A 24,872-nucleotide genomic window follows, 5' to 3' on the forward strand; every position below is an offset into this window, starting at 1 on the left:
AGAGAGAGAGAGAGAGAGAGTGAGAGAGAGAGAGAGAGAGAGAGAGTTGTCAGAGGGACTTTTATGAACTACATTAGTGTTTTAACAAAGTTAGTTTGCTAATAAATGAAACTAAATAAAGTAGCTCTTGTGTTGTTGTTTGTTTTGGTTAATTAGCTGCAAATCTCAGGTGTGTTTGCGTTCTTTCAGAGGGACTAACGTTGGTGTTAAACTAATTTACTTAAAATATTAAACAGCAGCTTATTCTCAGAGATGGGGTGTTACTTATTCTCAACTATTTTGGTGTTATAATAACATGCGTCTTATTTGGTCTTTGACACACGTGGTGTATTGTTTATGTCTGTTTATCTCACATTTACTCTGCCGTTCAAAAGTTTGGGATCAGAAAGATTTTTAATGTTTTTTAAAGAAGTCTGTTTTGCTCACCGAGGCTGCATTTATTTGATCAGAAATACAGAAAAAGCTGTAATATTGTGCAATATTATTGCAGTTTAAAATAAGGGTTTTCTATTTTAATATACTTTAAAGTATAATTTATTTCTGTGATGTGCAGCTGTATTTTCAGCATCATTACTCCAGTCTTCAGTGTCACATGATCTTCAGAAATCATTCTAATATGCTGATTTATTATCAATGCTGGAAACCGTTTTGCTGCATAATGTTTTTTTGGAACCTGTGATACTTTTTTCAGGATTCTTTGATGAAGAAAGTTAAAAAGAACAGCATTTATTTAAAATGTTGCAATAATATTTCACAATATTACTGTTTTTTCTGTATTTTGGATCAAATAAATGCATCCTTGATGAGCAGAAGAGACTTCTTTTTAAAAAAACATTACAAATCTTACTGATCCCGAACTTTTGAATGGCAGTGTGTATAGGCCTGTCGCAATAATCAATATATCGACTTATCGCGCAATATATGTACATGACCTCAATCATTTTTGGTGACGCAATATATCGCCCATTATATTTACTTAAAAATGAATGTCGTGTTTTTTACATTCCACTTGCGCCTGTGTCTTTTGCAGCTTCTCGTGCATAACGTGGTGTAGTCATGAGTTCAAATTTTTAAAATGCTTCTACAAAAAAGTTTCATCTGCAGATATGATCTTGTTTAGGGATCTGTGCCTTTGTGCACGTGTACATCTGACTGCTTTAAGTAGTGATTGTGTTTTTCAGCAATAGTGTGCACCTTTTACTTACAGAGAAAAGAAGGTCAGGGGAAAATCTGCAGATGGAAAAATCTCCATACAAGTGCATTTTTCTTTTTTTCGTACTTGTTACTTTGCACTTTTTGTTAGAAAATGTTTATTTACTATTTATTCAAGTTTTTTAAGGTATCTAATATTTTGATACTTAATTTCCATGATCTAAATATTCTTAAAAATTAAAAGTTTGTTGTCATTTGGAAGTGTGTTGGCCTTCTTGCGTTATTATGCTGTTACATTATGATTATATATTCAGTGGCATAAAATGGTCTTTAAAATGATAATAATATCGCTTATCGCAATTATTTATGGGGCAATATATCGCACAACCAAAAGTTATCGTGACAGGCCTAAGTGTATATTGATGTTATAATAATGATGTGATGCCGAGGTGTTTGAGATGTTTATTAACTATTTTGGTGTTATAATAGCATGCTGCATCTTTGATCTTTGACACACGTGGTATATTGTTTATGTCAGTAGGTTATCTCACATTTATGCGGTTCAGAAGGACTTTTGTGAACTACACCTGTTTTATAAAAGCATGTTTGATTAGAGGGGTTGCTTTCGTATGGTAGTTGTAACCTGGAGGTGTGATTTAAATGTAAATTATATTATTAAATTGTTATGTTTGCTTTAATAATAAGGTGTGTTTTATCTGTTTTTGTGCATGAGCTGCAGCTTTCAAAATTGTGTTTTCAGACTTTTGTTAAGTATATGCTGCAGACTCTGGAGAGTAAGTCTCGGTAAACCAGGTGCGCATTTGTACTTGATTTAGCTGTGTTTCTGCTGGTGCACGTTGCAGATGTGTGTGATTTGAGGGTGAAATGTGCACTGGATTGTACAATTTGAGATTTGTTTGTAAGGTGAAATGTTTTGTGTTCAGGTGAACGGGCCTGATGGCGTTCTGCCCAACGGAGAGGATGCAGTGGTGAAGACCAGCCAACTTCTGGCCGAGCTGAACTTTGAGGAGGATGAGGAAGATACGTACTACACTAAAGACCTGCCGGTGCACGCCTGCAGGTACTGATGACACAACTGCCCTGATCTCATACGCCATAATCATGTGTCTGTAGCTGTGAGAGCTATACAATAATGCACAGTTCTCTGAAATACTTGCCTCTGATTGCTCACTCGCAGTATTCTTTGTGTAATGACACTGTGCTGTATAATTGACAGTTTTCCCAGGCAACTTATTTATACAAAAGATGATGCATCACCCCTCTGATTGTACATTATGCTTGATGTAGGTCTTTTGTTTTTGAAGTAGTTATTTATCAGCCAGATTTTAGGTTATAATTTATATGAAAAAAAGTGTATATTTTCAGACTTGTCATTGCCATTATTGTCACCAGTTTTTCCGCCATTTTAATTTTTTATTATCTTTATCATTTTAACCTTTTTTTTTTTTTTTTTAAATGTACACACATTGTATGTGCCTTCACTACCTGTCAAATGTTTGAGTCAGTAAGATTTTTATTTTTAAGAAATTTATATATTTTTTCACTGAGGATGCGTTAAATTGATAAAAAGTGACATTACAGACTTTAAATAATTTGATAAAAGATTTCTGTTTCAAATATATAAAAATATTAAGTTTAAATATGTTTATTTTTGATGTCCGGTTATAATCAAATATTTTGAACTTTGTATTCATAAAAGAATCCTAAAAAATAACAATTTCCACCAAACTGTGAAGCAACACAACTGTCTTCAACATTGATAATAATCAGAAATGTTTCTTGAGCAGCAGATCAGCATATTATACTGATTTCTGAAGATCATGTGACACTGAAGACTGGAGGAATGATGCTGAAAATACAGCTGCGCATCACAGAAATAAATTACATTTAAAAATGTATTCACATAAAAAGCAGTTATTAGAAATTGTAATAATATTTCACAGTATGACCGTATTTACTGTATTTGTAATCAAATAAATTCAGCCTTGGTGAGCAGAAGAGACTAGGAAACTTTGATAAATCATACAGACTCTAAACTTTTGAGTGGCACAAGCAGTGTGACTATTAGAATGCTTCAGGGATCATTCTGTGGGCTGGTTTTGTTTCATTTGTTTGCAGCTACTGTGGTATCCATGATCCAGCATGTGTGGTCTATTGCAACACCAGCAAGAAATGGTTCTGCAACGGCCGCGGTAACACCTCTGGCAGGTGAGTCCACCAAGTTTGTGTTGATAAATTCAAACTACTGTGTTGTTAAGACGTAAAAGCTGATGATTTTCGTCACGTTTGTTCTCTCAGTCATATTGTGAACCACTTGGTGAGGGCCAAATGTAAGGAGGTGACGCTGCATAAGGACGGACCGCTGGGAGAGACGGTTCTGGAGTGCTATAACTGCGGCTGCCGTAATGTCTTCCTACTCGGCTTCATCCCGGCTAAAGCCGACTCTGTTGTGGTGCTTCTCTGCAGGTCAAATTCATCATCTCATTTGCAAACCATTTCATTCTGATTCACAAACTCAAATTCTGTAATGATGGAAAAAGTTGATTTTGATTAGGCTGACCCAAATCTAAATCGATGTCTTTTAGGCATCAGTAAATAAAGGGAGATTTAGTCATTGGTTTAAATAATAACAATAAAAATGGCTCTTTGTACCAGCTAGATTTCCTCTTTATGGCTTGTATATGACACAATCTGTATTTACCAGGTTACTTTAAGGCTTTTAAACTTAATATTGAGCTATTGCATGTGTGATGGTACATGCTTACTGAAAATGTGAAATGGGAAAGTCCCTAATGTTACCCGTATTTTCATTTTTACGTAATGAGACTGGGCGTGAAGGTAAGAAGAAACTAGGTTTGTATTTGATGTGCCTCGTGTGCTAGAATAATTGCTTTTAATGTGTTTATAATAGCATGTTTATAAATGAATGTTTTTTATCATTTTAAAAATATTTTATTTTCCTAAAATGTATTAAATATTCTTATATAATTTCGATAAATAGTTTGTATTAATAAATACATAAATAAAAACAATGCACAAAATTCTTTTCCATTTTTTTTCTCCTGAGATTGCCCCTCATGTTGACTGGATGAGTTTTAATTTGTTTAATTTGAGCATTCATGGATGTACAAACATATACCATATTTAAATTTACATATAGTACTCAATGCAATCATAAAGTATATTTTGCAATTTAAATGTTAAATGTGTTTTTTTTTTCTTTTACAAAATTTTTTAAAATATTAAATAAATTAAATTAAATGAAAATAAAGGTAGAAGTAGGATCTATGTACATCCAGGGAGAGAACTTGTGGCCTAATTAAACTCTATTATTTCTATTATAACTCTATAAATTCCATTCAATTTCAAGTCATTAAAAGCCATTATTTTATATATTAATCTCCTTCTATTTACATACATATTTACATGATACAAATTCAACCCATTTCCTCCATTTTTCCAGGAGACAATGATTTTTAAAAATGTTTTTGTAATATTTTATTTTAAATGTTTTGTGTACATTTAATCAAGCAGTGAAGGCACAACAGTCAATTTTTTTTATCAGAAGCTGTCAACCATCGCTTATCAAGCATGTGCACTCCCTCCGTCTCATGGGTGTGTGTTTGTGTGTTTAGGCAGCCATGTGCCAGTCAGAGCAGTCTGAAGGACATTAATTGGGACAGCTCTCAGTGGCAGCCCCTCATCCAGGACCGCTGCTTCCTGTCCTGGCTCGTGAAGATCCCGTCCGAGCAGGAGCAACTGAGGGCCCGTCAGATCACGGCACAGCAGATCAATAAACTCGAGGAGCTCTGGAAGGTACCGTGATGTACATCTTTCATATGAATACAAACGCAGTTTTGAGCATCCTATTGTTGTATGACTCTACGTTCTATTGTGCTTGCAGGAAAACCCAACAGCGACCCTGGAAGATTTGGAGAAACCTGGAGTGGATGAGGAACCTCAGCATGTTCTGCTACGCTACGAAGATGCCTATCAGTACCAGAACATCTTTGGGCCGCTGGTCAAACTAGAGGCCGACTATGACAAGAAACTCAAAGAGTCCCAAGTATGAAAACCTTTTTGCTCTTCAGCACTTCCCATGGTTAAACTAGTGAAAAATGATGCGTTAGTACTGATATGCTGATGAAGACTGTTAGTAATATTTTTTTTTTGGTTATCTTCCTACTTGAACTATGGACTGCAACAGTGGCCACCCACTTTTTCAAAAGTGAAAGTACTTTTCCCATTCAGTTTCTTCATAGGCAAATTCAATAAATAGTTCAGCCATGAACCAGACCAACCAGCTCTGGAATAAATCTCAGCATTCAACATTTGATTCAGATCAGCTGCAACCAATTACATCTGGTGTAACATCTGTTATGAGGAAATGAGCTACTGTGAAATCCATAATAGTGCTGCAATATAGAACTATTGCCAAGTATATGATGTGATGTATTGAAGGTTTATTACAAACTATTCAAATATATACAATGGTATAAATCGTTTAAGATTGTAAGGACACTGATTCAGTTATTCACAATGCTTCATGGGATTGTGTGGTCACTGTTAGAACAGATTTATGTTTCTATGGTAGCAGCCCTGATAGTGATTATCTGGTAAGGATTTTCGCCAGGAATTTGACAATTAAACATGATTTCATAAATATAAAGCTCAAATCACACTGACTTCTAGCTAGTACAGAAGCAAGTATTATCACTTTACATTTCAGTTCATAGGTCTTGTCTAAAAACATTATACATTATTGCATATTATTGCAAAAAATCTCAAAGTTGAGAAAATGGATGGGAGTTTTATTTCTGGAATATGACTGTTGCACTTTTTTGCCAGCAAAAAAAGATTTTTTCATTTTAAAGTTCATTATAGGGCTGCATGACTTAATTATAGTGCAATTAATTTATCAGATATTGTGATTGCAAATTGAACTGTGATATAGTTTTCATATGGGATATCTTGTGTGTCTAAAAGTATATTTATAAATTATATTGTGATTCCATTTTTATTTCCATTAATTGTGCAGCCACATTGTTTTAGTATAATTTTAAATTCTATTTAATCAATTTAATTAGATGGGCGTTCACATGTGTTTGTGTTGATCTTTTCTTGTACCTGAGATTCTTTTCTCTTAGAGAGGTTGTTTATAATTGCAAAGTCCAAATACAGAATCAGATTTAATATGTGTCAGACTGCGAATGTTAAAACATTTAATATTTATTCTGCTTGCTTGTCTCCTGTCTTTTTACTTCAGACTCAAGACAATATTACAGTGAGGTGGGATTTGGGACTGAATAAAAAGCGGATAGCTTATTTCACTCTGCCCAAGACGGATTCAGGTGGTAATATTTACTTTCAACATCTTCTGTGTCTACCAGTGGTTCATATCCATCCCATCCCTAACACCGTGTCCCATGCATCCCTCATCGATGTGTGCACGGACCTGAGTGTGCGCGCGCGAGTGTGTGTGTGCGCGCATGTGTGTTTGTGGTGCTGTACTGTGTATGTGATGGATATATAGCTCAATTAGTGTTATTCAAACATAAATCCACAGGATGTGTTCTATCTGACATTGTTTTCTCGGTGTGGGTGATGTTTATCAGACATGCGACTGATGCAAGGAGACGAGATCTGTCTGCGCTATAAAGGAGACATGGCTCCGCTGTGGAAAGGAATCGGACACGTCATCAAAGTCCCAGACAGTATCCTTTCAACACTGATCAAACTCGCTGTTGTCACACAATTATTCTCTCTTGATAATGTGCTTAAGCATGCATTGCTCAAACGTAGGATTTATGATTTGATAAGCAAACACCCAGAACACCCTAGCAACTGCATAGCAACATAATTGCAACCTCTGCATACCAAAACTCCATACAACAGACTTGCATCGTGACCGTGAGTTTTGCAAGCACTCTTTATATCAGCAGAATGTCAGTTCCCTGTTCTTACTGTGCTGTTTTGATGTGCGAGTATGTAAGTATCTTACAGGACGCTGTATTATACGGTTTATTCCTTAACTGAGATCCTCTTAGATTATGGAGATGAAATTGCCATCGAGCTGCGCAGCAGTGCTGGTGCTCCTGTGGAGGTGCCACATAACTTTCAGGTGGACTTTGTCTGGAAGTCGACATCTTTTGACCGGTTAGTCCTGCTGTCACTTTTACACTTTTACTAGTCCATTAAACTGTTTCCATTTGCTTTGCTACATTTATACAGGATAATTCACCCAAAAAGTAGTTCGCCCAAAATTTTAAATTGCTTTAATTTATTTAGTTTCATTTATTTATTTATTTATTTTCTTTCATGGATGCAAAAGGAAAATTTTATAAAGAATGTACTGATGTTGTCCATGCAAGAGTCTTTTAGTATTGAGATACTACTTTCCTTTTTATTAACATTCTAAAATAGTATTTATTTGTATATTTTACATATACATTTTAAAGTTTTAGTAAATTTATTGTGTATTTTTGTAATTTTTATAATTTTTTTTGTATATATCTTTGTAGTTTTTATTCATTTTTGAGTTTTAGAAATTTCAGTACATCAAGTTAAACTAAATAAAAATGAGAAATGTTGCCTTGTCAACTAGCTGAAATAAAATTTATTTTAAAATATTTTATTTATATTTTATTCATCCAAAAAATGAAAATTGGTTTTATTTACTTGCCTTCATGTTAATCCAAACTTTTTTTTTTTCTTTTGTGGACTGAATAAAATTATGACGAATATACTGGTTTTATCCATGCCACAGTGTTGATACTTTTTGTTTTATGAATATTTTAAATTAATATTTATTTATATATTTTCCATTTTAGGTGTATTATTTATTTAAAAAAATTAGTTGTTTTTTGTGTTTTTGTAATTTTGTATTATTTTTATTTACATGTCCATGTGTTTTTTTTTTTATTATTATTTATTTTATTTTTAGTTATTTAGTACATCAAGATAAAGGAAATAAAAAGTATTAATTTGTTGCCTTGGCAATAAGGGCTGAGTATCCAGTTCGGTACTTTTTAGGCACCAACCGAATTGCCGCGATACCATCGAGTATCGAAAAAATTCTCATCGTTCAGTACCAAATTTCTCATCTCATCAACGTCAGTGAGCCAATAAGCCTGCAGCACTAGTGTTCAACTAAAAGTGGCGCGGCGTGGCGCAGATCGATCAGTGTTTAACATCCGCAAGAGCGATTCGAACGCGTACGGAGCAGTCTGCTCTCTATAGCTCTCGTGGTACTGTAATACACCGATCGGTCTGCACAGTCGGTCCGCGTCAAGTCGAACACACCTACTACTGTAGTTAACACCGGTTACACTCTCAGAGATACTCTCACACGTGAGGCTGTAGTGTGAATTCGTCCCAGCCCCCTTAGATGTAAGGCTATATTTACACTAGTACGTTTTTGTTTTAAAATGAAAACGATCCTCGTCATACTGGCGTTTCCACTGCGTTTCAAGCTGGCTTTCCACCGTCTCCGACAAACGACAGACCCGGAAGTCATTCATTTCCAATGGAGAGTAGTGCGGGAGCTGCGTGGAGCTCCGATCATATGCTGAAGTCCGTTCATACTACATGACCGAAAGTGCGTATTACGTGACCATTCATGCACACATGCTATATAAGACAATAAATAAGGATTTATATTCCACTTTTACTCAAAACTCACTTTAAACCACCATTGAGTGTTTTAATAACTTCTGATTGCCATCTAATGTGTGTTTTGGCTATGTAATGTTGCTGAAATATGACTCAGAACAGCGATCGTGGAAGAGAACACAGACAAACAACGCTGGAAGCTGCTAATGCTCATCAGTAAATCAGTGGAAAATAAATAGAAATGATGATTCTGTCTGAGCTATGCGTTTTAAAACGAACACGTACTAGTGTAAATGCACCTATCACAGATGTGTAAACTGAAGACTATTTCATCTTTATTAAAACTATTTGCACTGATTTATTGTGTTGGTTACATTTGAATCCTTTGTGCAGTGGCTCAGGAGATGAGTCTTTGAGTCTGTATAAACATCAACAAGCTGAAAAATAAAAACAATATATTTTTTAGATAATGAGATTTTGTTAAAATAGATTTCATAAATTAGTATTCGAAAAAGTATTGTTCAGGAACCGGTATCGAATTCAAGGTATCGATATCGAAAATGTTTGAACAATACCCAGCCCTACTTAGCAACTAGCTGAAATAAATACATTTTTACAAATATTTTATTTCAGTTAACACTTTATTTCAAGTAACAGAATTTTTTTTTGAATTGTTTTAGTTTAGTATTATTTATAATAATTAGCGATGCAATTACAATCAATGGAGACTGGAGCTTTCTGAGTCCAAAACGATTTTACTAGATCATCAATGATTGCATAATAAACTACTTAAATTTTTCACATAAAGCTATCATAAGACTTCTCAGGGCATATCATGCAGAATCCTCCTGTGATACTTCTATTGGTCTTTTGCGTTTTTACATTTTTTTAGACAACATTTTAAGTTTAAAAGCTCCAGTCCTGATTATTTGTAATTGTATGGAAAAAAAAAACACCTTTGTGTTGCAATTATAATTTTCTGATTAATTATTACTTAAAATAGTCTAATGATCTGTGAACCTGTTTTTGTTTGTCTTATGTAGAATGCAGAGCGCCTTGAAGACGTTTGCCGTGGATGAGACCTCTGTGTCCGGCTACATCTACCACAAGCTGCTGGGTCATGAGGTGGAGGACGTTATCATCAAATGCCAGCTGCCCAAACGCTTCACTGCACAGGGCCTGCCAGACCTCAACCACTCGCAGGTACAGAGCTGTCTGAAGCCCCCGTCCTCTGATTCAGCCCTTCGTCTTCAAGTTTCTGAAACTCAAGTTGTTTTGGCATGATGTAGGTTTATGCTGTGAAGACGGTGCTGCAGCGACCTCTCAGTCTGATCCAGGGGCCTCCAGGAACCGGAAAGACTGTCACCTCTGCCACCATCGTCTACCATCTGGCCAGACAGGGCAATGGGTGAGACACGTTCATGACTTTGTTAGGCTGAACACCTCACTGAATTTACCATGCATTATACTATTTCAACTGGAAATGGAGTTCATTCATTTAGTTAAAAGGATACTATATTGACTATTTAATCTCATATAATTTTATAAATATCTGATATTTGTAATATTAGGGTCCTATGATTTCCACATTGTGGAAAACGCAGATGGAATAGCATAATCCAGTCATAAACATGGAATTTAGGAATAACGAAAAATGTCTGGGAATTTGGCATATTTTAATTGAATAAATCGAAAGTAGAGCTGTACACTTCAAATAAAATTTGTCTGTGAAATATTAAATCATAAAAAGACTATTTAAATATGAAGTGATGTTTATGGTAAAAATTAGGTTGAAGAAATTGACATATATTATTATTGTACAGTAGAATACCTTTCAAAGAGTAATAATAATAAATGTAATACTTTATTTTTTACAGTCTATCTTCCATGTTTTAATTTTTATTTGCTTAGATGTTATAAGGTTAGGTTTTATGCCTTTGTTTGATTACCAATGTTTTTGATAATAAATCTGAATTAAATCATAAATAAAAACAAATGCACAACATTTTTTTTATTGTAAACATTTTATTTGTTAAAATAAAACTGAATTTGGAGAAAAATAAAACTGATTTCGTAAGGCCAAAAAATTAAATTTTTATTAAACTTTTAATAAATTGCTGTAAAATTGTATACATTTCACGATTTCAGTAATTATGTATGCTTTTTGATTTACAAAATTTAATTTTACTTTTAAAACGGATCCAGAATCCGTTTTATGCCGAAAAATTAGAAAGGAAATAAAAGAATCTAGAAAATTGTAAACAGAAAAAGGAAATTTGGGGAAAATAGGGCCGAATAATAACTGAGTTTTTGTGTCCATCTGATGGTTTAGTCCGGTGCTGGTTTGTGCTCCGAGTAACATCGCAGTGGATCAGCTGACAGAGAAGATCCATCAGACGGGGCTGAAGGTGGTTCGTCTGTGCGCTAAGAGTCGTGAGGCCATAGATTCACCTGTGTCTTTCTTGGCTCTGCACAATCAGATCCGCAACATGGACAGGTACGGACATTTCAGTTCTTAATGCGTTACTTAAAAATGCACTATTTGATCTCTATGTGTTTGTGCAATGAATGCTTTGATTTGAATGCTTGGCAGTGGGGCAGAGATCTTATGAGGACTGATGTGTGTCTGTCCTTTTTGCAGCATGCCAGAGTTGCAGAAACTGCAGCAGCTGAAGGACGAAACTGGCGAGCTGTCGTCTTCTGATGAGAAACGTTACCGAGCTCTCAAACGAACCGCTGAGAGAGAGCTGCTCATGGTACCTGTCTGACTTCACGATAGACACTAAATGCTGGAATATTACACACCCAAATGAAACTTTTCTAGAGTCTGAAGTTGAGTTTTCAGTGTGTTTATTTACGCTGCAGGTGGTGGAGCACAATAATGCTTAAGCCGTTTTCTTTGGCACAGGAAATCGGGCGTTTTTGTGTGGTACGTTTTTCTATTAAAAAAAAAAAAAAAAACATCTCATGTTCTCTGCCTCTCAGAATGCAGATGTGATCTGCTGCACATGCGTGGGTGCGGGTGACCCTCGCCTGGCTAAAATGCAGTTTCGCTCCATCCTTATTGATGAGAGCACACAGGCCACGGAGCCCGAGTGCATGGTGCCAGTGGTGCTCGGGGCCAAACAGGTATGTGACAGGACACACTCTCCTTCATCTGATGTTTATTAATCTGTAACCAATTTGCACATTGTGTATGTTAGCACACAGACCTTGCATAATTTAAATATACTGTGTTTTCTGGAAAACAAGTTGCACCTGAATATAAGTCACACCCGGTCAAAATTGCATTGTTGAGAGAAGAAACAGACAAGTCGCATTTTATTATTACATTCAGAAATAATGCAAAATACTGGTAAATAAAACCAAATGTGTTTTAGTTTCACTCACTTCACAAAGAATCCTTCACATTTAATCAGGTGAATTTACCTGAAATAAGATATTAACATTAAAAAAAAAGACAAAACAAAATTAATACATTTTTAACTGCAATTAAATCTGAAACACAAAATGTAAAAAAAAAAATCTAAATATTAATAAAAACTATAATAGTATCTAACATTGCTTTTAATGCTATCCAGAGCAAGAATGAAAAAAATAAGTATAAAAAGTTGAATGTGAGAAGAGATAAAAACTGAAACCTAAGAGAAACCAAAATGCAGACCAGATTGTTGTAAAAATGCAGACCAGTCATTCCTAATTTGCCAACAACTGACTCCTATATTTACCTTGTATTGACTTATATTTATGACAGATATTTACTAAGTTTGAAAAACAATGATCATTGATGATTTCTGTTATTTTTAACAAGTAAAAATATATCTAAACTACAGTATTTTTCTACTTTACCACTTTAAATTAAAGGGGTCATATGATGCGATTTCAAGTTTTCCTTTAGAGAGTAAAAGTGAACGAAAGGAGGAAAATAAATGATTCTGTAAATATTAAGTTAATTTCAATTTGAAATTCGCTTTGGAATATTTTGGAATACAAGTCGCAGCACATTTCAAATGATAAAAAAAGTGACTTGTGTTCCAGAAAATACGGTATTTAAATTTGTGTGTATATTCTTCCATGTAACTAAATTTTCTGTTTAGTAACTGTACTGTCTTCTCCCTCTGATAGCTGATTCTGGTGGGTGACCACTGTCAGCTGGGTCCTGTGGTCATGTGCAAGAAGGCGGCTAAAGCAGGTCTGTCTCAGTCTCTGTTTGAGAGGCTGGTGGTCCTGGGCATCAGACCCATCCGTCTGCAGGTGCAGTACCGCATGCACCCGGCCCTCAGCGCTTTCCCTTCAAATATCTTCTACGAGGGCTCTCTGCAGAACGGCGTCACCGCTGGTACGGCATCTCAAGTTATTTTTTGTTTGTAATAAAATTCACTTGGGTTGATATTAGATTAAAGGGATCATGAACTGTCTTTTTTATTATTTTGTACTGTTCTTTGAGGTCCACTTATAATGTCATCAAGATTTTTACTTCATAATTCAAAAGTAATAGGCTATTTTCTGTCCTGTTTTGACCCTCTCTCATCTGATCGCTCTGTTTGAATAGGTGTGGTGGATTGTAGACTCGGAAGTAAACGTTCACTGCTGTGATTGGCTAACAGTTGTGTGTGTTTGACAGCTACATCCTTCACAGATGAGCGCTGTTGTGATTTAGGTTAAAACGCATAAATACTCAGTTCAAATCAAACGATCTGTAATAACAGACAAAGCAATAGTGAGCACATAATAAAAGCAGTTCTTCACACTCGTGTGGTGCGACATTATTGTCAGATCCAATATAGACGCACAGCATCGTCTTTTAGTTTTAATCTTTCTGAAAATCCGTCGTCGAATTGTGCCTTGTTTATAAAATGAATCCACAGCAAAATGAAGTGAACAAACGACCAAGTTCTTACTGACGCGGTCTGGATCTTCCTTAAAAGTTCATCCACGTTTTCCTAATGTTGGGATCAGAAGGAAGGCGATGCAGAGACTGTGTTTTTTCACATCTTGGCATTGAAGAGCGTCTTGTTTTCTTCGGAGCATCTTTATCGTTTGGTTTCTGTGTAGATTTGCGTTAGCTGCTGTCGTTATTTACACTACATGTGCGAATCGTTGGGCGGAGCTAAACAGACAGCGATGTAGAATCGGTGGGCGGAGCTAAACAGGAAGTGATGTAGAAGCAGGCGTTGATCATCTTCTGCGGAGGTGGAGTTTAGCCACACTATTACGTCATAGAGCGGCACATTCCACAAGCAGACTGGCTTCAATATAAGCTGTTTTTAGACTAAAGAGAAAGTTCTGAAACTTACAGGATGTTTATAGTACAATGACCTTTTATATGTCAAAAGATCAAGGGAATTTTGATTTCTCAGTTTATGACCTTTAAAGGGATAGTTCACCCAAAAATGAAAAATTACCACATTATTTACTCACCCTCAAGCCATCCTAGGTGTATATGACTTTCTTCTTTCAGATGAATCCAATCAGAGTTATATTAAAAATGTCCTGGCTCTTCCAAGCTTTATAATGGCGGTGAATGGGGATCCACTCTCTTGTGATCGCACGTACAACAGTTAGCGAAAGCTAGAGATTACAGTATATAAAGTTGTAAATATGGATATTTTTCTTACACAAACGCATCGCTTCACTTCAGAAGACCTTTATTCAACCCCCAGAGCTGTGTGGAGCACTTTTTATGATGGATGGATGCAGTTTATTTTGCTTCAAAATCTCAACACCCATTCACTGCCATTATAAAGCTTGGAAGAGCAGGACATTTTTTATATGACTCCGATGGTATTCGTCTGAAAGAAGAAAGTCATATACACCTAGGATGGCTTGAAGGTGAGAAAATCATGGGGTAATTTTCATTTTTGGGTGAACTATCCCTTTAAGTTCAGTTTAGATAGATTTGTTTTGTTATATAGAGACAGGAAATATCTGTGTGCCACATTGATGATGTTCTGTTGTTCTCCAGCTGATCGCATCAAGAAAGGCTTTGACTTTCAGTGGCCTCAGCCTGATAAGCCCATGTTTTTCTACGTGACCCAGGGCCAGGAGGAGATTGCGAGTTCTGGCACCTCCTATCTCAACAGGTAGATTTGAACATGATACCCCACTCTCAACACAAATATCAGATGCATATTGCACACAAAATGCTTTCTCAGAACAGCAAGACTTAATCTGATAGGCTGGCTTTGTGCTGTTTCGGGGAGTCAGATCTAGACTATTCATTAGTCAGATGTATCACATGGAATATTTGAAAGAAATTACATATTTAATTAGTAAAAAAAAAAAGTATATTCATGTATATATTAGTGGTTATATAGGATTTTAGATTTATGCCTCTAAACATCACATAAAACAACCTGTTACCATCAAAATGGCATTTCTTCGTTCCTGAGAGGTAATTATCAACCACAGTCTTTACAACTTTATAAGTAATTTTCAGCCTCAGTAAAGAACACCATGACATTAAAGTAATTCTGCTTGAAGTCAGAGATGCTACTGACTGATATTACAGACCAACATTTAAATCTCTTAATGGAACAAAACCGAAAACATTGAAATATCTTAATAGAACAAAACAGACCAGCATTTAAATCTCTTAATTGCCTTAAAGTGTTCAGTCATATACCCAAGTCACTGCGGCACTGGTATGTGTGCTAGACAACATTATAAATATAATATAGCTAGATCTAGATCCGGAGACTTATTGAAATCATTGTTTTATATTATCATATCACCCATCTCAAAAGCTTGCTCTATGCTAAAGCACTAAGGCATTATAGACATAACAGCATGACTTTCTGTAAAGCTGCTTTGAAATGGTGTGTATCGTGAAACGCGCTGTACAAATAAATTTTACTTTTTTATATATATATTTGTTAATATGTCGATCATCTGGCCTCTTCCTGTGTAAGTGGTCGTCTCTCGGCCAGAATCCAATACGAAGCAGAACAGATTTTATGCCAATAGTCAAAAGTCTGGAATAACCGAGACCTTTGAAAACTCATAAGCTCATTCATAAATGCTCCTTACCAGCGTTAGATGAAGCTCATTCAAAGGGCCGGTCTGATAAAATCATCTCTCTTTGTTCAGGACTGAGGCTGCTAATGTGGAGAAGATCACCACCCGTCTGCTGAAGGCCGGAGCCAAACCTGACCAGATCGGCATAATTACACCATACGAGGGCCAGCGCTCTTACCTGGTGCAGTACATGCAGTTCAGCGGCTCACTGCACACCAAACTATACCAGGTACAGAGTCCAAACAGCACCTACAGACTGATTTCAGCCATTCTGTTACATACATTTACTCTAGACCCTCACTGTGGCAATTTAGGGTGTCAAGAAAAGCGCATTTTGTTGTAAGATCATTACTGCTGTAATACTGGCTCTTTTTAATGGCTGTTTGACATCCAGCCTCAGGCAGCAGCATGTCGGTGATGTATTGATGCCTGTGTGTGTCTACAGGAGGTGGAGATCGCCAGCGTGGATGCGTTCCAGGGCAGAGAGAAGGACTTCATCATCCTGTCTTGTGTCAGAGCTAACGAGCACCAGGGCATCGGCTTCCTGAACGACCCGCGTCGTCTCAATGTGGCGCTAACCAGAGCCAGGTAACAAAAGCAGACTCCTAGAGAGAGTGGCGATTTATTACACTACAATTTCCATTCAGAATCATTCAAGAGTCTGTATGCAGTGCAAAGATGCATCTGAAGGAACATGTTTTTTTAGGAATAAGTCACAATAAATTGAATTTATTGCCCTGGAATGTCACATAATTTGGCTTAATCAAATCGCAGACTAGTGTTTGTGAATATTAAACCAGAAAGAGACTGCTGTTTAACATGAAGTCTGTGTGTTTTCCGTGTTTCCGTTTCATCTACTGCTCATACAAGTGTGTGACGCATTAGTGGTGTTTTCAGTGTCTGTCGTCTCACTATATGAGGTCTTGAACACAAACTTCATCCCTAGAGCTGCTCTGAGAGTCACTTTAACAGCTTTTCACCATTTCATTTGAGAAAACTATCATCAGATACACACAGAAACTCAAAGCTGTTCACTACAACCCACCAAAATAAAAGTTTGGTTCGAAGAAATTATGACAATTATATTACTTAATTTTTGTAGAGTATATGTTCTTCTTAAAGTAATAATAATAATAAATAATGTATTTTATGTTTTTTTAAGTATTTTACATCCATGTTTTAATTTAAATCGTAAACCTCTGATGGTTCAGCACTGTCAAAAAATAAAAGGAACTGTTAAATTTTCACTTGATTACATTTTTAAAAGTTTAACTATTTAAATTAAATTTGATTGCCACTGTTTTTGATAATAAATTTGTAATCGATCATAAAACACAGAATCCAGAAAAAGTAAAATAGACAACACAGAATTTCTGAATAAATAAAACATATTTCATAGGGCAATAGTATTGCTCATTTTAAATAAATTCTGAATTTGATAGATTAGACATGCTTTTTGATTATTAAAATGTATTTAAACCATTAAACTGGAATCCAGAAAAAAATAAATAATAATTGTCTATGTATATTGTGTGTGTTATGTATTTATGTATATTTTATGCATTTTTGAAAAAATAAAAACTGATTTACAATGTTTTCCTTCAAGGAAAATGTGTGTATAAATGACAAATGTAGGTGTATTGCTCTAGTTATGTGCTCAAATGTGTGTGTGTGTGTGCAGATATGGCGTGATCATTGTGGGCAATCCTAAGGCTCTGTCCAAGCAGCCTCTGTGGAACCACCTGCTGAACTACTACAAGGAGCAGAAGGTTCTGGTGGAGGGACCGCTGAACAACCTGAGGGAGAGCCTCATGCAGTTCAGCAAACCACGCAAGCTGGTCAACACCATCAACCCTGTGAGTAACACACACACAATCACATGTCAGGATTTCTTCAGTCTTTTCATGCTGATTCACATGCACGGCTGTACATGCATGCAAAGCTGCTTAATTACAATTGCATTTAATAATAAGCAATTGCAATATGCATTATTAGTGCTTCTGTATTAGTGCTTTCGTATGCATCTGTAACATTACATTACAAGGTAACAAAGAAATTTCAAATAAGGAAACAAAATATAAAGAAAATAATCAAACATAAGTTGCAAAATGCTTCTCCTAATAGTGTAAATGTGTGTTTCAGGGAGCCCGTTTCATGAGTACCGCCATGTATGATGCGAGAGAGGCCATGATTCCTGGATCTGTGTATGATCGCAGCGGCACTGGTGAGAAAACAATCACATACCATTGCTCATGTCTCACTGCAGTTGCAATTAATTAGTTCTAATTTATTTTCTTACTCGCAATTAAATTCATATTTGTGACCCTGGACCACAAAACCAGTCATAAGGGTCAATTTTTCAAAATTGAGATTTATACATCTGAAAGCTGAATACATAAGCTTTCCATTGATGTATGGTTTGTTAGGATCGGACAATATTTGGCTGAGATACAACTATTTGAAAATCTGGAATCTGAGGGTGCAAAAAAAATCTAAATATTGAGAAAATTGCCTTTAAAGTTGTTCAAATGAAGTTCTTAGCAATGCATATTACTAATCAAAAATTAAGTTTTGATATATTTACGATAGGAAATCATTTTGACCCATACAATGTATTGTTGGCTATTGCTACAAATATACCCCAGCGACTCAAGACTGCTTTTGTGATTCACATTTGGTTCTTATTTTTCTTGTTGATCAACGTATAAACTAATTTAATTGGTTAGTTTAAGCATCAACCAGATGAATCCAGTGTTATTCTGTTATCGTTAACTAAAACTAAAACCATAACAAATGTGTTAATTGAAATAAAATATAGTAAACTTAAACTTGTTTTAAACTTAATATCTAAAACTGAAAAAAAAAAAAAAAGAATATAAATTAATTAAAAAAACAAAGATTTAAACAAAAACGAATAAAAATGACAAAACACAAAATAATATAAACACAAAATTTACTATAAAAGTACATATAAAGATAAAAATTATATAATTGTATTTTAGAAACAAATGATAAAATAAATAAAAAAAATTAAAAAAACGTATAACATCCCATTCAAAATAGTATATCAATGATAATAAAATAGCACTGTTATTTCTTGATGAACCCGCTTTTGAGATGCTTATTTGTGAAAAATATATATGTAATTTGTCACTTTTTGTTTGTCTTTACAGGACGTCCATCTAATATGTACTTCCAGACTCATGACCAGGTCGGCATGATCGGGACTGGGCCGAACCCAATGGGCTCCATGAACATCCCCATCCCGTTCAATCTGGTCATGCCGCCCATGCCTCCGCCTGGGTACCTGGGCCAGGTGAACGGACCTGCTGCCGGTGAGAGAAAATCCCAAATCACTCAATTAAGACTGCTTTTGAACAAGAAACCTTGACTAACATTAGAAGTGAACTCTATATGGCCCCTTTAACTCTTTCCCCCACCATTGATGAGTTATCTCGTCTTTTACAAGAAAACACTTCCCCACCAAATAAGTTTTTTTTTACGGCTTTCTGTGTTTTCACTGTTATACACTCTGGGGCGCTAGTACGCATCTTCTGAACGAGTACAAAACCTCCCGAACAAAAACACACTTGAACAGGACAGAGAAACTAGCTATCTCTTATGTAAACAGATACATATGAAAAATAATGCGATCAACAGCAATAGACAGCAAATAAATGAAAACTGTCAAATGTTGATCCAGGAAGTGATGTCTGTGCAAGCTTTGGAGGTGTTGATGGAAGCAATTTACTGGATTTATGCTTTGATAATCGTACTGAATATTATCCAGATGTAGTTTTTAAAGGGGTCATATGAGGAGATTTCAATTTTTCCTTTCTCTTTGGAGTGTTACAAGCTCTTGGTGCATAAAGAAGATCTGTAAAGTTGCAAAGACTAAAGTCTCAAATCCAAAGAGATATTCTTTATAAAAGTTAAGAGTCAGCCACGCCTACCTAAAACGGCTCGTTCTAACATGCCCCCACATATCTACCTCACTATGTGGGAAGATTTGCATAACGCCGCCCAAATGTTCACACAAAGAAAGAAGGCGTAACTTTTATTCTGGCTGTAGTATTGTTGCTGCCGCCATGTTGTTAATGCGCTGTGTGATTCGCTGTGTAATTCGTTGTGAAACACAATATTCAAGTGTTGATAAAAATAGAATGATTTAAGCTAGAATAATTTTGTTTAAAAGTAGAGGCTCTGATCTTTATTTTGGTGTATTGCATATTCAAATATTCATACAGCAAAATATACTGGAGGCCATCAAATTTGAGTGAAAATCATCAAAATCGCTGGCGGTGGCTGGCAACTTTTTTCAAAAATGCTGGCGGGGTTAATGATATTAGCTACTTTTGAAGAGCCAGAGAAAGAAGCTGAAGATGGAGTGACAAGAGGTGAAGCAGAACGCAATCAGGAATACAATATTAATCAGTTCTCTCTCTCTGTTTACAGGTCGTGGTGCTCCTAAAGGTAAGACCGGGGGTCGCGGAGGTCGTCAGAGGAACCGTGGCACTGGTAACCACGGCAGCGGGCAGCCCAACATGCCAAGCAGCCAGGCCAGTCAGGACCTGGGGTCCCAGCCCTTCTCTCAGGGTCCACTGACCCAGGGCTACATCACCATGAGCCAGCCTTCACAGATGAGCCAGCCTGGACTGTCCCAGCCTGAGCTCTCACAGGTGCACATGCTCACGTTTGTGTGGGATGTTCCCACTTTTATGAGCGCTATAAGCCTCTCGAGTCTGTGTTAAAGTGACCTTGTTTTGTTAATTCTGTAGTTTTAAATTTTGTGTTTGGTCTTTCGTGTGAAACAGGACAGCTACCTGGGTGATGAGTTCAAATCCCAGATGGATGTGGCACTTTCCCAGGATTCCACCTACCAGGGCGAACGGGCATATCAACACGGAGTGACTGGACTCTCACAGTACTAGAGTGTAAGACGACACGCGCATCTTAAAAGACCACACATACACTACCGTTCAAATTTTTGGAGTCAGTAAGACTTCTTGAAAGAATGTAATCTTTACGCATTAAATTGGTCAAAAGTGACTGAAGACATTTATAATGTTACAAAAGATTCTATTTCAAATAAATGCTGTTCTTTTGAACTTTCTATTCATCTGTGAATCCTGAAAAATAAAATGTATCACAGTTTCCACAAAAATATTGTGCAGCACAACATGGGTAATAATCAGAAATGTTTCTTGAGCAGCAAATCAGCATATTAGAATGATTTCTGAAGATCATGTGACTAATGATGCTGAAAATTCAGCTTTGATCACAAAAATCAATTACATTTTAAATGATATTCACATAGAAAACAGTTATTTTAAATTATAAAAATAGTTCACAATATTACTGTTTTTACTGTATTTTTGGTCAAATAAATGCAGCCTTGGTGAGCAGAAGAGACTTCTTTCAAAAACATTTTAAAAATCTTATCAATGCTTAACTTTTTTTGAACAGTAGTGTACATTAATGTGCTCATCTGGTTAGTGTAATTGATGCCTAATATGGCCTAGAAACCCAAAATGCATCCTCGAGTTTCAGCTGTGCTATTTCTTATTTTTTGTATACACACACGAATCGCTAAAACTTAAACTAAAACTAATAAATAAAAATGAATAAGTACTACATAGACATGAGAAAAATACAAATAAGTAAAATGATTAAAATAATATTAAATTAAAAATAAGTTAAAACAATAATAAAAAATGAAAGAAAAACAATGAAATTACTAAAATGAACTCAAATTTAATTAAAAACAAAATATAACAATTAATTAAACTAATTAAATTAATAATAAATTAAAACAATAATACAAATAAAAGAAAAACAAAACAAAATGACTAAAACCTGAACTAAAATTAAATTGAAAACACAAGTTTTAAAAATAAAATCTAAAAAACGATCTCTGTCCTCTTCTCCGTGGAGCCCATTTTTAAAACCTGATGCTTTTTTGTTCATTTTAAAAACAGTAGCTAATTATGTTTACAGTAACGGCTTTGTGTGTGTGTGTGTGTGTGTGTGTGTGTGTGTGTGTTTGTGTGTTTTTTTTTTTTTTTTTTTAATTCAGTTCCAATTTGCTTTTTTTCCCCCCCTAGCTATTTATGAATGGAAAAACACCTCATGTGTGTAAGTCCCCCATTGCTAACACTGTCGATTTTTTCTGTCTGTGTTCGCAGGTTGTTGGAACAGGAGCTAGGCCTGTGCTGAGCTTAGTTCATCAGCATTTTAAATATGGGTAAATATAAAAAAAGAACAAACATGGATGCCCGTTTACCACTGTTACAACTGAAGCACCATGGTGTGAGAGCAACAGGAGAGAATCAAACCAATCACAGGAGGGAGTGAAGCTGGACAGGACGAAAGAGAACATGTGAGTGGCGGACTACATCCACCATTCGTTGAGGACGGGGAGGAGAGGGGAGACGCAGTGTTAGGAGGAGACCAAACACGAGATCTTCGATCTGCAACTCCGCAACGTGGAGGAGGCTCCTGGAGCGCAGGGGCCCTTCCCAGCCTCCTCTCTCTCTCGCCTGGCTGCCGACGTCAGCCTCAGGCCTTGCCCTGCCAACAGAGACGGAGCCAAGATGAAGTTCTCTTAAAACTACCTGCAAAAACCACGCTTGCTCTGTCGTCTCCACGAGCTGAGAGAGGGGGTGACGTATTTCAAGTAATTATAAACGCTTTCCAAGCAGCTGAATTTCGGGAAAATAAGAGTTCCCCTCAAAGTTGACATCTGACATTCAGGTTGTACCACCGCACATCTTTGAGAGAACGGACGCCTTTGGCACGAGTTTTCGCGGTTTGTTTCATTCGCTTCGGAGCGCCTCTCGTCTCCAACCAAGGTGCTAGGACACTCTGAAGGACGATTCAACTTTGAGGAAAGTTTTCTGCCTGAAGTCCGGGAGGGTAGAGGTGCCGTAACAAACGGAAGGCCTGTCGCATCTCGTCTGCTCTCCGCTAGGTGATTAGGGGTAGAAATGGCTTTGGGATGTTTCTTTTTCCTTTTAAATGTTTTGTCCCTTGCCGAAGGGACCGACGGATCTATCCTTTCTTATTTTCCTCTTTGTTTTAAAATGTTTTTTGTTCAACTAGAATAAAAGCAGTCAAGTAGAACCGCTCGATTTAGCTTGCTTGATTTAGATGTGGCTTAAAAATCAATCCAAATCACTAGGATCTGTGGGTCAGGAACGTCGTCAAAATCAGGTGAAACTTGTTCATCTGAATCTTTTCGATTTGGTACGAGACAAAAGTGTCAATCACAGTAGACCCCTCCCACTGCTATTCTGTCCAGTCAGGACGCAGTCATATTGTTGTGCCCTAATCGCTTTAGTTGTTCCTCAGAGAAAGCAGAAGGATGAAGCACAGACAGGTGAGATTCTCGCTGTTTTTGTGTCTGACCGTAAGAGGCTCTCGTCTTACGCTCTTGCGTTATGATGTCAGTGAGAGCGGACGGTTTTTTACGCCGCCAACAGGTGTGTGCGCGTGCGTGTGTGTTTCCAGAATGCCCTCCTTCATTATTATTTGTGTTGTGGTAGATTGTAGTTTTGCATTTCCCCCATTCTAGTTGCTTTTCCCCCCTCTTCTTAGTAGCTCATATTTTTATTTGTATACAGTCTGACGTGAAGTTCTCGTAACCTCTCTCAGTGTGGAAATTGCTCACGTTTATTTGGTTTCGACGGACCCATTCAGAATTTTACGGCAGCTTTTAACATCTGTTCCGACCGATTCCAGTCGCCTCAACTTTGTACTTTTACTTTGGAGTATTTATACCTTGATGTTACTCCATACTCGCAGCCCTTTTGACTGTTTGATATTACCCAAGTACCACCACTCGCATTTTATAGCATCGAGCACAGATTCGTTTTAAGTTCACATCCTTTGCTTTCTCTTTTTTTTTTCTTTGCCCACAAGACAATCATGATTCGTTCATAACCAAGGTCGCAAAAATGTTTGCGTGACTGATATTCAGACTTTTCCATGTTAACCTCTCATTTTAGAATGAACTCATTCTCTGAAAATCCTTGAAACGGTTTAGTTTTCACATTTCATACTTCAACTGTAAATATCAGTGCTCGGATTTGATATGACATCAGCCAAATTGTTGCCAATGACAATGAGATGCTAACATCCACAACAAGGCCAAGGTGATCCACAGCCATGCAATCTGGTAATTATAGAGTATGAAGAGACTAGGTAATTCTGAGGTTCTGCTGCGAAAGTTGCATCAAATTTGAATGAAATGTACAATACCTTTATATGCTTTAACTTGCAATGAAGAGGAACATTGGAAAAACATCAGGATATGAAGTATAATTCAGGATTTTGTTTTGTGGAAAAAGTTTTCACCCCCACAATATGTACTTCTTGTAACGTTATGAATAAATGTTGATTTCTTTCACCCGATGCAGTTCTCAGTTCTTCATTGTCTTGTGTATGATCTATAATGAAGCTTAAATATTGAATATGCATGCCCGTTTCTGCCACAGAATTAAAAAAATAAAATTGCAACTTTTTATCTCGCAATTCTGACTTTTTTTTTTTTTTTTTTTTGGTCAGAATTGCAAGAAAGTCAGCTTTAAGTTTACATATCGCAGTTGTGACTTTTTTTCCCTCTGGATTCTGATTTATATATAGAAATTCCGGGGGGTTTTCCACAGAATTTTAAAAAAAAATGTAATTGTGGCTTTTTATCTCAATTTTATTTATTTGATATTTTTATTTGGGCAATTCTGAGTTTCTATCGTGCCAGAATTGAAAGGAAAAAAATTTGAATTGTGAGATAAAGTCACAGTTACCTATTATTTTCTTATCTTGTGGTGGAAGCTTCCATTGCATATTTAACCTGTTCTATCCTGGATTACAGTAAGGAAGCACACTTCTGGTGATTACTTTTTCACAAACTGATTTCTGTGGTCTCAATTTAGTTGAAGTGAAAATGAGAAAAGGTTTTGCTCAATGCAAATTGCATTAGTCTGTCAGATTTGAGACTTTTGTTATTAATGATGTGCACTAGCCTTAATAATGAAGGAATGTTAAATCCCATAATTAAAGTAAGATCATAC

The 24,872-nt window shown here is 36.2% G+C and overlaps 1 protein-coding gene across 2 annotated transcripts in view; it reads left to right on the forward strand.

The window, feature by feature from the left end:
- Positions 1-24,211, forward strand: part of upf1 (UPF1 RNA helicase and ATPase) — a 25,086-nt gene extending 875 nt beyond the window's left edge. The window contains exons 2-24 of one of the 2 annotated variants that reach the window (XM_016286945.1): positions 2,097-2,233; positions 3,292-3,381; positions 3,472-3,639; positions 4,809-4,989; positions 5,078-5,239; positions 6,440-6,524; positions 6,789-6,887; positions 7,221-7,329; positions 9,828-9,987; positions 10,074-10,192; positions 11,117-11,281; positions 11,426-11,540; positions 11,770-11,913; positions 12,910-13,123; positions 14,750-14,867; positions 15,874-16,030; positions 16,247-16,389; positions 17,483-17,657; positions 17,944-18,025; positions 18,975-19,136; positions 20,257-20,480; positions 20,616-20,735; positions 21,987-24,211. In XM_016286945.1, coding sequence (XP_016142431.1) covers positions 2,097-2,233; positions 3,292-3,381; positions 3,472-3,639; positions 4,809-4,989; positions 5,078-5,239; positions 6,440-6,524; positions 6,789-6,887; positions 7,221-7,329; positions 9,828-9,987; positions 10,074-10,192; positions 11,117-11,281; positions 11,426-11,540; positions 11,770-11,913; positions 12,910-13,123; positions 14,750-14,867; positions 15,874-16,030; positions 16,247-16,389; positions 17,483-17,657; positions 17,944-18,025; positions 18,975-19,136; positions 20,257-20,480; positions 20,616-20,732 — 3,126 coding nt within the window. In that variant the 3' untranslated portion in view covers positions 20,733-20,735; positions 21,987-24,211. Of the gene's footprint in view, positions 1-2,096; positions 2,234-3,291; positions 3,382-3,471; positions 3,640-4,808; positions 4,990-5,077; positions 5,240-6,439; positions 6,528-6,788; positions 6,888-7,220; positions 7,330-9,827; positions 9,988-10,073; positions 10,193-11,116; positions 11,282-11,425; positions 11,541-11,769; positions 11,914-12,909; positions 13,124-14,749; positions 14,868-15,873; positions 16,031-16,246; positions 16,390-17,482; positions 17,658-17,943; positions 18,026-18,974; positions 19,137-20,256; positions 20,481-20,615; positions 20,736-21,986 lie in introns of both variants that reach the window. The other variant, XM_016286944.1, reaches the window with a different exon arrangement.
- The last annotated feature ends 661 nt before the right edge of the window (positions 24,212-24,872 follow it).

The sequence above is a fragment of the Sinocyclocheilus grahami genome, unplaced genomic scaffold (assembly GCF_001515645.1).
Source record: "Sinocyclocheilus grahami isolate Dianchi unplaced genomic scaffold, SAMN03320097.WGS_v1.1 scaffold216.1, whole genome shotgun sequence".
Taxonomy (NCBI): domain Eukaryota; kingdom Metazoa; phylum Chordata; class Actinopteri; order Cypriniformes; family Cyprinidae; genus Sinocyclocheilus; species Sinocyclocheilus grahami.